Source organism: Falco peregrinus, chromosome 4 (genome assembly GCF_023634155.1).
Source record: "Falco peregrinus isolate bFalPer1 chromosome 4, bFalPer1.pri, whole genome shotgun sequence".
In the NCBI taxonomy this organism is placed as follows: Eukaryota; Metazoa; Chordata; class Aves; order Falconiformes; family Falconidae; genus Falco; species Falco peregrinus.
In genome coordinates, this window is record NC_073724.1 from 89,156,135 (window position 1) to 89,171,493 (window position 15,359).

The 15,359-nt window shown below is 41.1% G+C and overlaps 1 protein-coding gene across 4 annotated transcripts in view; it reads right to left on the reverse strand.

Moving 5' to 3' along the window:
• Window positions 1–15,359, reverse strand: part of ENOX1 (ecto-NOX disulfide-thiol exchanger 1) — a 369,755-nt gene that overhangs the window by 31,355 nt on the left and 323,041 nt on the right. For all 4 annotated transcript variants that reach the window (XM_055803033.1, XM_055803035.1, XM_055803032.1 and 1 more), the window contains one exon: window positions 13,372–13,556. In XM_055803033.1, coding sequence (XP_055659008.1) covers window positions 13,372–13,556 — 185 coding nt within the window. The remainder of the gene's footprint in view (window positions 1–13,371; window positions 13,557–15,359) is intronic.

The window sequence follows — 15,359 nt, forward strand, 5'->3', positions numbered from 1 at the left end:
ATAGCCATGCATATCCAAGGAGAACATCACCACCAGACTGCACCTTCACCCTGGTTCAGAGATTTTACTCCAGCTTCTGGGAGAAACCATACAGCACATTCTTCTGGACAATATAAACTCCCATCTGGGAGATCTCAAGTCAGTTTTCAGTCCTTCCCTGCCCCTGGAAAGCTTTTTCACTCTCAATGACTGTTACACATGGGAAACCAAGTTTCACATCTGGGTTGAACTTGTTACATTTCTGCCAGAACTGAAAACTCCTTCCCCATCCCACCCACCCACTCCCCACGGCTCCGCCATGGCCAAGTTTTACATACTGCAGATCAGCTTATAAACTTACACTATTTTATTTTCAGATCTCCCACTGTGATCCCCCAATGTGATTTAGTCTAATTGTATCCCTCTTCCTTTGATCTCAACTTTTCCTGTTTTTTGTTTGAGGCATTTTTTCCAAAACTGACCGAGCATGGGAGCAAGTGGTGTGGAAGACACCCTCTGAGAGCACTAAGGATGTTCCCTGCTCTTCATCTTTGTACTTGGCTCTGGACCAGCCAGGAACAGGAATCCCAGGAAAATTTCCAACATGCTCAGTTTCTCTGGGTTAAGAGTGAGCATTCTGGTTGCGATATGAGCTGCAAAGCACTTGATATGAGATAAAACCTTCCAGCAGTCTTAATGGTTAAACCGTCAACTACTGTAAGCTTACTGTGTGTGCATAGGCTCCTATTTTCAAAGAGAGCAAATGGGTCTTATTTTCATGGGGAAAACAGTATTTGTAACTAAGGTACTGTATTCCCAGTCACACATAAGGTTTTTCATTCACAGAACTCAGAACTGGGACCTTTCCATCCAACCACAAAGATGTCATAATTGTTTAAACCGTGTAGCCATTCCCTGGGGGTTTAACCTTTTTTTTTTTTTTTTTTTTTTTTTTTTTTTTTTTTTTTTTACTCCCTCAAATTTATCTCTAAAAGCTGCAGAATCTTCTAATTTTGCATGGGTCAGGTTCTGAGATCTTTGTCCTGAGTGACAGATGCCACCACCAAGAAGTTATAACAAGGAGTCATACCTGCCAAAGACTGTATTTTTCCTCTCTAGTCTCAATTTGGAAAATGAAGAAATAGATTTGACTGAAAAAAATATCAACCTAAGACAGATGAACAGCCTGAAAATTTCAGCAGAAACACGTGATGTTTGGCAAGGTTAGATGCAAATGGGAAGAGGATCTTCTACTGGCAGGAATGAGGCAAGTTTCGTAACTGGGACTGCTGACATGCCTGCATATAAACAGACAGTCTCTCCATAAAGATTGTAATGAATGATACCAAGATTACAGTATTTAATTTTTCAGAATTATTTTGTTTTTCTCACAAATGTGTTTATTAAAAATTGATCCTATAGATATTCTGCCCTTCAGATTGCTTGCAAGTACACACCATAATCAATTAAAATAAAACATGGTTCTTCTTGGTTTTGACATTTGTACTCTTGATACTATTCCACCCACTTTGCCACCTCACCCAACTTTCCCCCCTGTGCCCACCTACCCATGCAGCATTTGCTGCCCTGCTTTCCACCTGTTATATCCTGCTGGCTGGTCTCACAGCTAATGCCAGCACAGATATCAATGTCCCTTCCTTCAATCTTGTCTCACCTCTCTGGCCATTTCCTTTAAGCCCTGATGTCCCCAGCTTTGTGGCACAGCCATGGCATTCAGCCAGCAGTTCCCCAGTTTCCCCTGGCAAAGGAATGACTTCTCGGTTTCACAGCCAGGAAATACCTGGCTCATTCTTCTGTTGTCTTCCAACAGTCTTTGAGGGTCCCCTGCAAGTTATGCAAGAGTCTTTTCCCTGAGCCAAAACGCCAGGGTCGGGAAGCAGAAAAGCATCTCATGGTGCTTCTCACAGCTCTGAGGATCCTGGAGAGAGACATCTGTACAGCCTAGAACTCCACCAGCACCACTCCAGATGCTCGGCTGGTCTACGTGCAACCAAAACATGGTTGCCAGGCTGACCCTAAGAGATGAAGCTGTGTAGTAGGTCCAGATCAGACTGGTAGGTATCACTGATATCCTCTTACTGGCATTTCAAGAGAGGAGAAAGGAAAGGAGAAAGAATTAACCTACAGGTTGTGTCTGTCCAGAGATCAATCAGTGCATTTTAGACAAAAAAAGCCCCAAGACATTGCTTGTTGCCAGTGCCAGCTCTGCAGTTGCTCTGTATAGAAATGGTAAATACCACACTCCAGTGTTAAGCTTCCTTCATCCATGAGGACCAAATCCTCCCTGCATAAGCGGGTAGCTAATTTCTTCATAATGGGGGAAGGGTGTGTGTGTTTTATTTTGTTTTTTCACACATTCCCACCTCCAATGATAAATCTCTGTCAGAGACAGTTCAGTACTACCCATATTGCGTAGAACTCAAAAGCGCAGACAGAAAATTACCATCTTAAACCAATCTTCACAGCTTCTGAAACATTAAATATAGATGGCATTATTGAAGCCATCTGAATTACTCAGACTGTGTACAATGCAGTGCCAGTGTGGCCAAGAATGCTAACAACCAAACAACATACAGTGCCTCGAAATATAGGAGAAGCCCTAAAGGGAAAGTAATAGCTTGCTGTTGTGTACCAGTGTGCAGCCATCAAATACGCCTTCTCTTTCCTCTCCTCCTCCCTGCCCACAGTTCTTCATTGCTCCCCAAAAGGCAGTGTTACATGTGTACATTTAAATATAAATTAGGACATATCTAGAAGTGTGGTCATACACCGAGCCTAGCAGGACAGAGAAGGGTCTCAGAAGGAAAGCATGGTTTCCAGCATGAAACCATCAGCTTAGCATGCCAAGAAAAGAGAGGCAGATCAGAAGAGACCACAGGGCCTGAGGCTGTACTTAAGATACTGTAAGTCTGACAGAATAATGAAAAAGGAAAACCAGCATTTGCCACAAATTTAGCAGTTATACTGCTGAATGGTCCTGCCCCTGCTATTTTGGTTACAGTTTTGTCTACAGCTGCTTGAAATGAAATATGATAAGGTTACAAAGACCTTAAAAGAAAGGGAAGTAGAGCAGACAAAGGAACATCTCTGAGGTGGGAGCGCTGACTTTGATCATGGGTTGTGCAGGCAGTTTCAGCAAACCCAGCCTGTTCTGCCCCGGGAAGGAGGCACAGACTCTCAATCCTGTATCTGGAGTAGCTGCAGAGTGTCCAGAAAAGATCTGTGGCAAACTATTCTGAAATATTAGTCAAAGAGGGATGGTCTCACACAGTTGAATGCCAACTCAGTTGAATGGCCATCTTATACACCTAGTGAAGTTAGACAGACTAAATTCTCCTATCCATACAACGTTTGGGGGCAGCATATTACTCTCCACTTACTATCTATATGGAATGTATCCCTATACAGGAAGAACGGGGGCATCTGGTGCACTAGGCACCTGAAATGAAGGCAAAACTTACATGCCTCAAGTAGGCAGGATGTATCCCAACCAAGGCTAATTTTTTCAGTCCCAATGAAATCAAGGCTTGCACACTAAACAGGAACCCCAGGAAGTAGTTCTCACATGTAAAAGTGCAGGTCTTTCCCCTAAACTACGCTAGAATCCAAGATCTGAAAAGTATGAAATCACAGGCATTGAAAGGACTGCAGGGTTCACCTAAAACTTAAAACATTCACTTATGCTAGCAATTCCTAAGGTTTTATTATCTTCTTTTTCCTTATGTAAAACTTGCTGTGTCTTTTCTAACTTTATTTTACAGACAGAAAAAGAAGTTAGTTTGCCAAATGGAAAAGGACAAAAATCAGCAAGGAAAGTGTTCCAAAATTCTTAGAAGCTGTTCACAAATACAGAGGGGAAGGATGTTAAATATTTCTTCTCATAATCTTCCTTCGGTAGAAGGAAAAGAATGAATCAAAATGAAATCTCAGGTACACAGGCAATGGCAAAATAAAAATACAAATCCCTCTCCCAGTACGTCCATGGACAGTCTGGAAGAGTGTTTTTCTCTTTTTGTAAAACAGACAAGATTTCATATCACAAATGGCCAGCACATGGCAGGCTTGAATAATGAGAAAGTGACTTCCCAGCTGAGCAAATATGCATTAGTAACAAGACACTGATGAGGCCAGACAAATCACCAAGGAAACAGGAGAATATGAAAGACAAGTCAAAGAAGCTTTAGAAATGAGCCCTCAAGGAAATTAGCCATGTTGCAGCAGTAGGGGCAATACACATGCCATCGTAATGTGTGACAAGGCATTAATAAAATAGAGTATGATTGTGGATTTTTTTAAGGGAGTAAAAAGAAATACAGTGTAATAGCACAATGTTTCTCAACCCTCCCACCTCTCAGGGACTGCCTGTGTCATTGGGACTACATGGATGGATGGATCACGAGGTTTTCAATCCAGCCCTGACCCCCCAGCCCTGGGCTGGTGAAGAGCTGCACATGGATCAACAGCCCAGCTCCTGCTTGTTGGGCACCCACCTGCAAAGTGGGGTTTCCTGGCTCGCTGGCCAGAGGCAAAGACCATGCTGAACATGTTAGCTCCACAGGTTAACCACCTTCGAGGGGGCCAGGGAGCTGGACACACACATGATGAGTGAGTGCATATAATGGCACTACTGACGAACTCTGCCCAGCTGCTTCCTCAGGGAGATGTTTACCATGCTCCCCTCCCCTGCTATTAGATTGACTGCATAGGTCCTACAGCTTTGCTCAGACTAGGAGCAGGCAGGACTGAACCCGAGAAATATGCCAAATGAGAAAACAGACAGGTGGATACAGACACACTGGAAGGGAGGTTACAGAGAAGATGGAGTCAGGCTTTTCCTGGATAAGGGCTGAAGGTGAATAGACTCATATTCAACAAGGAACATTTCTATTACATATAAGGAAAATAATCCACCATGAGGTTGGCCAATCACTTGAATAAGGCCTTAGAGAAGCTGTGGACTCTCCACCCACGGACGTACTGAGAACATAGCTGGACAATGTCCTGAGCAAAATTGAGACAACTCCAGAGCTGCCCCTGCTTTGAGCAGAGGGTCGGTGTACGTGACCTCCAGGCATACCTTCTGACTTATGTTATTCTGTGATTCTGAATAATACCTAATAGATATCAGATAATGAGCTCTCAATTTCTTTTTGTTTCTACGAGGCGTAGTAATTCAGCCACATTAGCCACAAAAAGCAGTGTTAGGGGTTGGACAGCAGATGAAAGAACATGGGTGGCACAATGAATGACTTAAGAGCCAGTCCACAGCCTTCCTTTGCCAAGTAATTTTAAAGAATATGTCTTGCTCCTCAAGAAAGACAAGTTCTCTTTAGTCATCTATGGACTTTTGCAGCAAATGAGGAAAAGACAAGTCCTTAGGAACATTACAGAATCAATCCCTCCTCTCAGAAGTTAAATTCTCCCAATTTGCTAATAGATACTTAGCGTTAACATCAGGGATCCCTCTCTGGGATATGACTTTCACAGCAGATTGCACAAGGCCTTTGATTTTGATGGTGGCCTGTGGATGAGAGAGGTCTGAACAAAGTCTACTGCACCTCATAAATAAAGCTCCCTCCCACCTTTGCTAAATGAGATGATGGGCATATTGCATAGCCCTTGACTTTACTGGCAATAGGCGAATAGACAAGTGGGCTTACAATTTGCTCTGATCCTGATCAAAGAAAGAGAGCTGATCCCAGATAAGTGTCATGTTCCCTCTGCCTTCATATCTGTCCTTCAAGGCAACCAGTCTGCACCCACTATGATGCACAGTTGTCCTGGTTTCAGCGGGGACAGAATTAATTTTCTTCTTAGTAGCTTGCTACTACTTTGGATTTAGTATGAGAATAACATTGATAACACACTGTGTTTTAGTTGTTGCTGAGCAGTGCTTACCCTAAGGCAAGGGCTTTTCAGTTTCCCCTGCTCTGCCAGCGAGCACGTGCACAAGAAGCTTGAAGGGAACACAGCCAGGACAGCTGACCCAAGCTAGCCATAGGGATATCCTATAGAATGTCATGTTCAGTATATAAACTGGGAAGGTTGGCCGGGGGCTGCCGATTGCAGCCTGGGCATCGGTCAGTGATGCCACATCTTACCACTAGAACAGCTATCAAGAATAGGTGTTTAGAGCATCTGTGGGGTCTTATTTACACTTCCCATAATATTGTTGAAGTGGTGGTGGCAGAAGTGGGAAATTAAGCAGTATTTTCAACAAGGAAAGGTCATTAAACACAGAGAAGAACCCATTTGGCCTGTCTGAGATCTGGTAAATAATTAGCACTTAATTGCCAGCTACTCTTTTTTTTAATATAATCTGAAAGAGTATTTGCTGGAAGTTTGAACATGGACAGTGCTGTACAGGGCCCTGAAAAGCACAAGGGAACAAATTTAATACTTATGGGAACATTTCTCTCTGTCATGGGAGCAGACATATTTCTTAACCAGTTTCCAAATATCAACCGTAAGGGTGAGACAAGAGTAGACAGGCCTTGAAGTGAACATCTGGACATTAGTTGTAGTCCCTCGCACTTATCTTGTACCTGTTCCCTATAAAAATATCAGTGTTGATCAATATTGCCATTACTACTCCAGTGCCGCTTTTACAGGAAAATAGAATGATCTAACTGGAATTCATACCGCAAGAGCAGTAATAAAAATCATTTCCAACTTAATTATTCTGGTCTGTTTATTCAGCATGTAAAACACAAATACAAGGGATAATGTTTTCTTGTCCCTTTTATTTACTCTTCTCTTTAATACTGCATTTGGAGAAGAATCAGTTTATAGTTGTGTGTAAGTACATTGGGTGGTTTATATCCTGAATAGATGTTTGGTGACCAAAAGGTATGTGGATAAAAAAAGACTATAAATCCTTTGCATTTAGGCTGTATTAATAAATACAGACATAATATGCTCCATCTATTCAACAATGATGTTAATATCAGTGCTAAACTGCTACTAGAAGCTGTATATTTAAAGGTAAATAGTTGTTATAATGGTCATGGGTCTCACATGGCACCAGATCTGGCAATTTCTAGCCAACAGCATATGTGTCTGACTTCTGACACTTGAGAAAGTTTGTATGTGAGAGAAAGGAATGGCTGTGACAGTTAACAACATCTGTGAAGGATCTGGGAGCTGCAGACCTAAATGCCAGCTGAGGTTTATTGGAATGTAATAGGTGGTAGTTTGGTTAGAAGAGTCATATGGAAAAAGTCTCACAATGCTTTATCCTACTAGCTGTTGAAACTTCCCAACAGAAACACGCTTTTCCTCCCTGTTCCCACTGAAAGTGAGTGGACTATGGGAATAGTCAGTTCTTCCATTACTTGTATGAGAAAACTACTTTTTGTACAGGATAGAAGAGGAAAGACCTGAGCAATGCCATCTTTGCCTGTAGGAAAAAAAAAAAAATAATCTGCTAGCTCAGTAGGGACATCAGAAAATGGACTAGCTCTGCTCCAGTAGCTGGGAATGGCAGAAATCCAATTCCTTTTCAAGGCAGCACAGCGAGGCCAACACTAGCTACCTCTGGCTTTTCTACTCAGACTGACTACTAAATATCAAAGGTATATGATCTATATTAAAAAGCCTTGTGCCATCTCACTTAGACAAAAGGGTCCTAATCCAGCTCCTAGTGACCGTGGAAGCTGTGTGCAATCCACAGTCCTCATCACCAAATATGTACCCTGGCCATCCTCCCTCGAGGGAGCAAAGTGGAAGGGGGGAGGTGTGATGCACTCGAGCAGCTCTTCTCACCCTCCAAGTGACAACAGTGAGGCATATCACAGACCAAACTGTCCTTCCCTGGAGGAACACTGAAAGCCTGAAATGACTGCTAGTCATCTGGCATTTATCAGAGCCCTTTAAAAAAGGGTGTATAGGTCTCAGATGCATGTGCTCTTTATTTTAAATGCTTAATGATTAGTAAACTGCAAAAGCTAGTCCTTAGTATGTAGGAAATGTTAGGAGCAATGTGGCCTTTGCAGTAAGACCTTGAGTTGCATATTGAACAGCAAGGACAGGAAGGTATTGAACAGGTGATGATTAACCATGTACTCTGTCTGCAGCATCAAACAGGGCAGGGTCTGTGAGGTAAAGGGAGCGAAATACACAGTTCTGGCAATTCCTGGCTTCTGAGTGCTCAGGTTCACAATCTGCATTGCTGTTCAAGTGAAACTGATTTTTTTTTGGGAAAAAAGAAGACAAGACAAAAGAGGACTTTATTGATGCTACATCAGAGTGACACCCCAGGCGGGTCATCAGCAGGGCCAGAATATGTTCAGTCCCCTTCTGAGATGTCTTGAGCTAACAGAGTCGGTGGCACCTGCAGCAGTGTATCAGACACTATGTCAGCCCTACACCTACCATCCACAAATGTTCCTATTGTTCTTGCTTTCTACCCTGAGGATTAATTTAGGAGAGGTACCCCCATGCATCCCCTGCTCATGCAATAACCCCATGGCTAGGCTTTAATGCATCACTGCTAACGAAGGGGAGCGAGTGCTGTCGCTGTGTGTTAGGAGTATGAACCTGAGCTCAGCTAATGAATCAGGCCCCTTAGGGGATGAGGGCAATGAGGTGCCTCTTAAATGTCCCAGATACACCTCAGCATGTGCGATAGCAGAACTGTAAGCACTTATGTACATTTCATGGAGAAAACGTAGGTGGAAGCATGATTTAAATGGGGATTTCAGGATGATACCCTAGCCTGCAGGAGCTTAAATTCAGCCGATCAGGGAGTTGTGAGAGGAAAGAACATTATCATACATTTACATGATGCAATGGAGCACTGTGCAGAATTACCAGTCTATTGGCAAATGAACTTGTTCAGGAATCAGTACAGCTATGCAAGCATGGCCCCATACCTTGGCCAATTAAGCCTGATGAAAAGGTGGAACTAACTTGTTCAATTAGAGAGCCATGCTAAAGGAGGTGTGCTCTGTAGACTTAGGACTAGCTTGAGGCTTAAAACATTGCACTGATGGCTGTGCTATAGAGGTGGTTCATGAACAACCCCAGATGACCAGTAAAAATCCCAAATTTAGTTGGATATATGCTAATGAGTGCCATCTCCTACATGGCAAGCTGACATTTTTCAAAGGCTTGTTAACAATATCAGTTTCAGACAGATTTTATAAAGGATATGGAAACCACATCATTAATTCAATAGAGACTCACTGTCAAATTCTGAGTCCTTGTTTCAAAGCATAAAGATGGAAAGTGCAGTTCCTCAAGAATTGTCTTTGGTGGACAACAAAGAAGAAAAGCATAGTTTTCATGCTTTGTTCTTGGAATGATTAAAACATGAGATTTTTTTCAAACGGATTCTGTTTGCACCTCCACATAGAGTATGCTAACCCAAATGGTTAACATTTGGAGATATTAGATACCCACTAAAAACTGAGTCTTATAATGGTAAGCATTAAGCAACACTACCAAGTGATATTTTCTGCATTACCAAAGTCATGTATCTGGTAAAACATTTCAGACCGAGAGACCAGATTTAAAAAATTCTTACAGCTGTGCTGTGAAGTACTGTAAAAATTGTTATAACTAAAACATCCTTCCTTGTGATCACAGACTTTGTTAGAGAATACCAAACACTGCTGGAAAACCAGAGCCATTCAAAAAGTGATCTGCTTGGTATGTGTGTTCTCATATAGAAATAAATTGAAGGCAATACCACCTATGCAGCAGTGACAAGTTAATTCAGTTTCCATCTCAAAATCAGGTAAAGTGTATCTCATTTGTTACCATGGATACAAGACATTATTTCCATTTGTTTGAAATCTCACAGTGGGTATGAAATGAAACTGTGACACAGTTTTATGGAGAAAGTTCACTAAACCTCCCATAAGTTCAATGTCATTAGACTAAAGGGTTTTCTTTCTTAAACATAAGGAATAAGCAGGTTGTTACTACTGCCCATAAGGTATACTTCATAGGGAAACATCTGTGTGATTTTGCTCATGCTACTTTGGTTCAGTAGGAATGATGGAAGAGAAAATAAATATTCATCAGTCCTGAAAATGTGGAAAAGAATCCTGAAAAATATCCAGATGATAGAAATGCATTAAAAATACACTGATGTTTTGTTATTTGTTATTCTTTGGCCCAAATATGTTTAGCAAAAAATGTCTTGATTCTGAAAATGCATCCACTTTTTCTCAGATAGATCTGCTTTTCAGGCTGCAGCTCAAATCACTTGTTCTCTAGTTTTCAAAGTTGGAAGAAGAAGACGTGTATGAAAAAGCGGGGGAGAATGGAGAAGAAAGAAGGAGGAGGAATACATTTTTTAAATTTTGACGTATATGCAGGGTTCAGGAATTCAATGGCACTCAGTTTACCTTGTCTGAAATGAATTTTAATATATACAAAAGAATAAAAGGGAATACAGGTCTTCTTGTTAAATTATTACTACTGAGGTCCTGGCTATATGTCTGATATTTCATACAGAGACTGATTTCCACAGATGCTGAGCACCTGCTATACTGATGGATTTCAGCTAAGGTTGTCATCTCTCAACATTTACAAAACCAAGCTGAGATAAAACAGAGTCTACCTAAATCAAAGGTTTATTTCTAAATATTCATGCATGAACTGCATGAAAAGCACAAAGGTTATGGGATGTCATGACTATGGCTATATCATTGAAGCCATAGTCCAGCTGCTTAACGGACTGATAATTTCCCACCAAATATTCTGAATTCCACCTCCTGTGCTTCTGTATTGCTGCCCTCCTCAGCATATTGTCAGACTGGATTATCCGCAGTGTCTTCTCCAGCTCCTTTGGCCATCTCTAATTATATCCCGCTGGGGGTTAGTAGGTCTGACCCTGAGATGGCAAACTAGAAAAATTCAGAACCTCACAGCAAAATTGTCATGAACATAGAAACTCTCCGAGGAATAGGGACTACAGTGTCCATTGCTAGCTGAACAGAGAGATGAGTAAGCTGCTCTCTGTTATTGACTTGCATTATTAACATTTACTTGAAGTTCAATAGAAATCTATTTATATTCTACAGACTTGATTATCCTTCATCCAGACCCCAGGTAGGAAATTATACTAATGCAAAATGAGCGTTAGGGCTCTAACATTTTGATTTAATAGTATTTTGTGCCCACTTTTCACTAATTTTAATGGAGAATTAGCATCAGGCTGAAATTTAGCACAATATTTATATATGCAGTTAAATTTAATGAAGCCAGTGATATTTAAGTATCCATTTTTATAAGGATAAGATCAAGAATAGACCTCAAGCATATCTAAAGTATACTGAATCCTCAAGTATTTCTAACTAATGACTTGCTCCTAAGTTCAGGAAAGGTTTTATTGCTGAATTATCAATCTTATTTTATCAAGACTTGTTTTCTATTTTCCAAAAAATTTGTTCAGAATTATTCCACTATACCATAAATCACCCTGATTTTGTAAAACTATGCAGGCTTAAAGGGGTTTATGTACATATAAACACATGTGGAGGCTTGTCTTGTGCTCTGTTATTTGGTGTTAGGCAGGATTTGCAGACTTGTTAGATTCAATGGGTACCAATTCCTAACCCAAGCAGGAAACTAGTATGTAATGAATGTCTCCTGTTTTTTGTTATAAGAAAGCAGCTTAGTACAATCTTGAAATGGATACAACTTGTTCCCTTCTGGAATCCAATAACAGGGAGTGATCGAGGAGCATACATTGTTTCAGGGCACAGGCAAAGGAGGCAAAGTTAACCCCTGCAGTGACATCTTGAGAAGCTCCGTTTTAGATGGGAGCCCAACCCAATGTCATGGTGAGCCACTGCCCTTGTGCTCTGTCATGTATTAGCTGAATATAAGTGTCTGTGCAGGAAAGATGTTATACACATGCAAGTTGAATGAGGGGTGCTTATGTCAGATGAAGCAGTGGGAGCAGCCTGGATGTGCTTGCCAAGACTTGTCCAGCACAATGTCAGGAGCACATTAACAAATAAAGAGAGAATGCTTATGATAAACTGACTGCCTCTGCAGAGACATATTGCAGTTTCTTGCTGACTGGTGTCAGACAAAAAGCTTTGTTACTGCACTAAACCACTTTAAAAAATGGCTGAATGAAAAGGTTACATCCATGGGTCAGAATAAATGATAGAAGCTCAGGAGACAGCATTGATGTTGCTGTCTACTTGCAAGTTAGCAGGAGGGCAGTCTAGACAAGTTGGAGATGTCTCAGTCATCCTCAAACAAGAGCAGAAAAAAGACAAAGCTGAGAAGCAGAGATGCATCTAAAGGTGCAGATGACTACAAGTGAAGACGCCACAGAATACCGAACCATAGAAACATAGAATCATTTAGGCTAGAAAAGATTATTGAGATCATCAAGTCCAACCATTAACCCAGGACTGCCAAGTCCATCACTAAACCATGTCCCTAAGCACTGCATCTACATGCTTTTTAAATAACTCCAGGAATGGTGATTCCAACACCTCCGTGAGCAGCCTGTTCCAACGCTTGACCCCTCTCCCAGTGAAAAAATTGTTCGTAATACCCAATCTAAACCTCACCTGGTGCAACTTGAGGCTGTTTCCTCTTTTCCCGTCACTTCTTACCTGGGAGAAGAGACCGACCCCCACCTGCCTACAGCCTCCTTTCAAGTAGTTGTAGAGAGTCCCCCCCTTGAGCCTCCTCCTCTCCAGGCTGAACAGCCCCAGTTCCCTCAGCCGCTCCTCACCAGACTTGTGCTCCAGACCCTTCGCCAGCTCCATTACCCATCTCTGGACACGCTCCAGCACCTCAATGTCCCTCTTGAAGTGAGTGGGCCAAAACTGAACAAAGCATTCAAGGTGCAGCCTCACCGGTGCTGAGAACAGGGGGACAATCACTGCCCTTGTCCTGCTGGCCACACTGTTCCTGATACAAGCCAGGATGCTACTGGCCCTTCTGGCCACACTGCTGGCTTACATTCAGCCAGCTGTTGACCCTCACCCCCAGGTCCTTTTCCAACTGGGCAGCTTTCCAGCCACTCTGCCCCAAGCCTGTAGTGTTGTATATTGTCTATGCTACACTGGACAAACTTTCTTGAACTTTTGTGCAGTTAGGGCCAACTGGATTAACTGAGGAAAGCAACAGAGGATGTACCGAAATAATTTGCTCCCAACTAGAACATGCATAGGAATTTTCTTGAGTGATCAGTGGGTTTAGGTTTTATGAATTCCTAAAATGAACATCCCTAAATATATCCCAAATGCCTCCTCCCCTTTCGCCCATCTAAAATCTGTAAGATTTTGACTCTGAAAAGAAATCAGGAACTTCATGACTAATAGTCTTGAGTACTGTACAGCCCCATGGTACCACTTCTCTAAAAAAGACCTGTTTTTTCTTCCTTAGCAATACCTGCTGCATGCCTTGCATTGTCTGCTGTAGGAATTGCAGCTGCTGGTCCTTTGTAAGGCTTTCTTCTGTTCGAAAGAGCTGTCCTTTCTCCTGTTTCAGAAGCTCCACTTCATTCCTATAAGCATCCAGCTGCCATCGAAGACTATCGTTCTCTTCCTTTAGCGCATACGCTTGGACAGCTAGAGCTAAGAGAAAATGAAAATGTGAAGAAATCAGTAAAATGGATTGTTTCCTTACAAATAATGCAGAGGACATTGTCAGGGGAGATGACAATACAGCTGAAAGCCAGTGAGACATTTCGGAGCTGAGACAAGAGCCAGCAGAGCTGAAAATGATTAGGTTCTGGCAAAGACTATTGCTGGGAAGTTATTTCCTGGGATGGAAGGAGCCATAAAGCGACCCTGGGTAATTCAAACGCTACTTGCAATCTGGCTGCTAAATTTAGGTTTATATTTTAGGAAGATCCTGGCATGCAGTCCAAAGGCAAAGCAACAACCAACTTTACAACATTTTTCCCAGTGATGTTATAGGAACTGATACAGACGTTTAGTATTTACACTAGTGCAGTGGCCAGATCTTCCAATCGGATCTGTTCTAAGGAATTTTGACTATGTAAAGTTGCTGGATTTAGTCCCATGAGAGAGGAAACACAGAAATTCCTCTCCAATCTCGCTATGAACTAGTATGTAGCAATGGTTATGAGGAACCATTTAGACAGGAAAATGATGTAATAGAGTAAAATTATGTAAAATGCAAATGCTCAAAAAAAGTGTTGGCACTACAAGAACATTACTACATTAAAGGCATTGAAAGACACTTAAGTCATTTCCTTAGGAAGCTCCATTTGGCCCCTTTTCAATTTAGAATGGCATTTTTATTACCATAACTGATAGCAGGTGTTTGTGAAGAAATCGATTAGTATGCAGGGATGGAAATTACATTTGCCAAATGACTTGCACAGTCTGCAATATAAGCTAAAATTTGTGTAGCAAAAGGCAGAAGGCTATAAAGCATGTACTAGGAACATTATTTAAATAAATTATCCAAACATAAATACATATAGGGAAGTGTGGCATTCATTAATTTAGGGATGTGCTTATTATTCTATAGGAGAACCTACTCCTGGTAGTATTTATACTTGGCAGTAGCAGTGGTCATATGGCATAGCAAACTGCCATACTATACTGTTTTCCTTCTTGGAACCTGGTAACACAACAACATTACAGAGCAGCTGTAATTAAAAAACAACAATCTACCATAGCCAATTCTATCAACATTTGGTAACTGAAGCACATAACTGATTTACATTCCTGATTAAATGATTTCAGGCTTGGTATCACAGCATTCTTTCTTGCCCACCTACAATAGCAATATGGTTAAACTCCAAATTATAGGAAATCGTATATTAACTCCATTTAAAGTTAGGCCTCCCTTGACTAGACCTTCCACAGAAAAAGAGTCCCCTGTTCTCCATGATAACATGATTCAACACAGTTGTGAAATTATATCAGCACTTAGATAGAATGTCACAATATTTCATCACCAATAAAAATGTTTTGTCTTTGGTAGGACAAATTCACCTTTTTTTTCTCAGATAATTGTAACTAGTTTTAAAATAGTACAAATGCATTATCTAAAAAAAAGTTAGCTGCTACACAAATACAGACACGGATTGGTTATTGCGCTTAATTTGGATATTATACAGAATCTCTCTGGAAGATTTAGCAACAGTTACAGTATTGTTACATCAAATTAAACTGTTCTGAAAAGCATGTAATCATCCTTCCATGACAAAATTTACCCTCAAGGAGTTGCAATGATGAGTCCAATGGGCAAATAAGAGGATGAAATCTTTTTTTTTTTTTCTTTGGTAAGAGCCAACAAGCTATAATAAAAAAAGAAAGAAAAGAAAAAAAAAAGAAAAAAAGAGGCCAAGCAAATAAAAACTTCAGTCTAACAAATACTCAAGTCAAAATTAAATAGTTTTG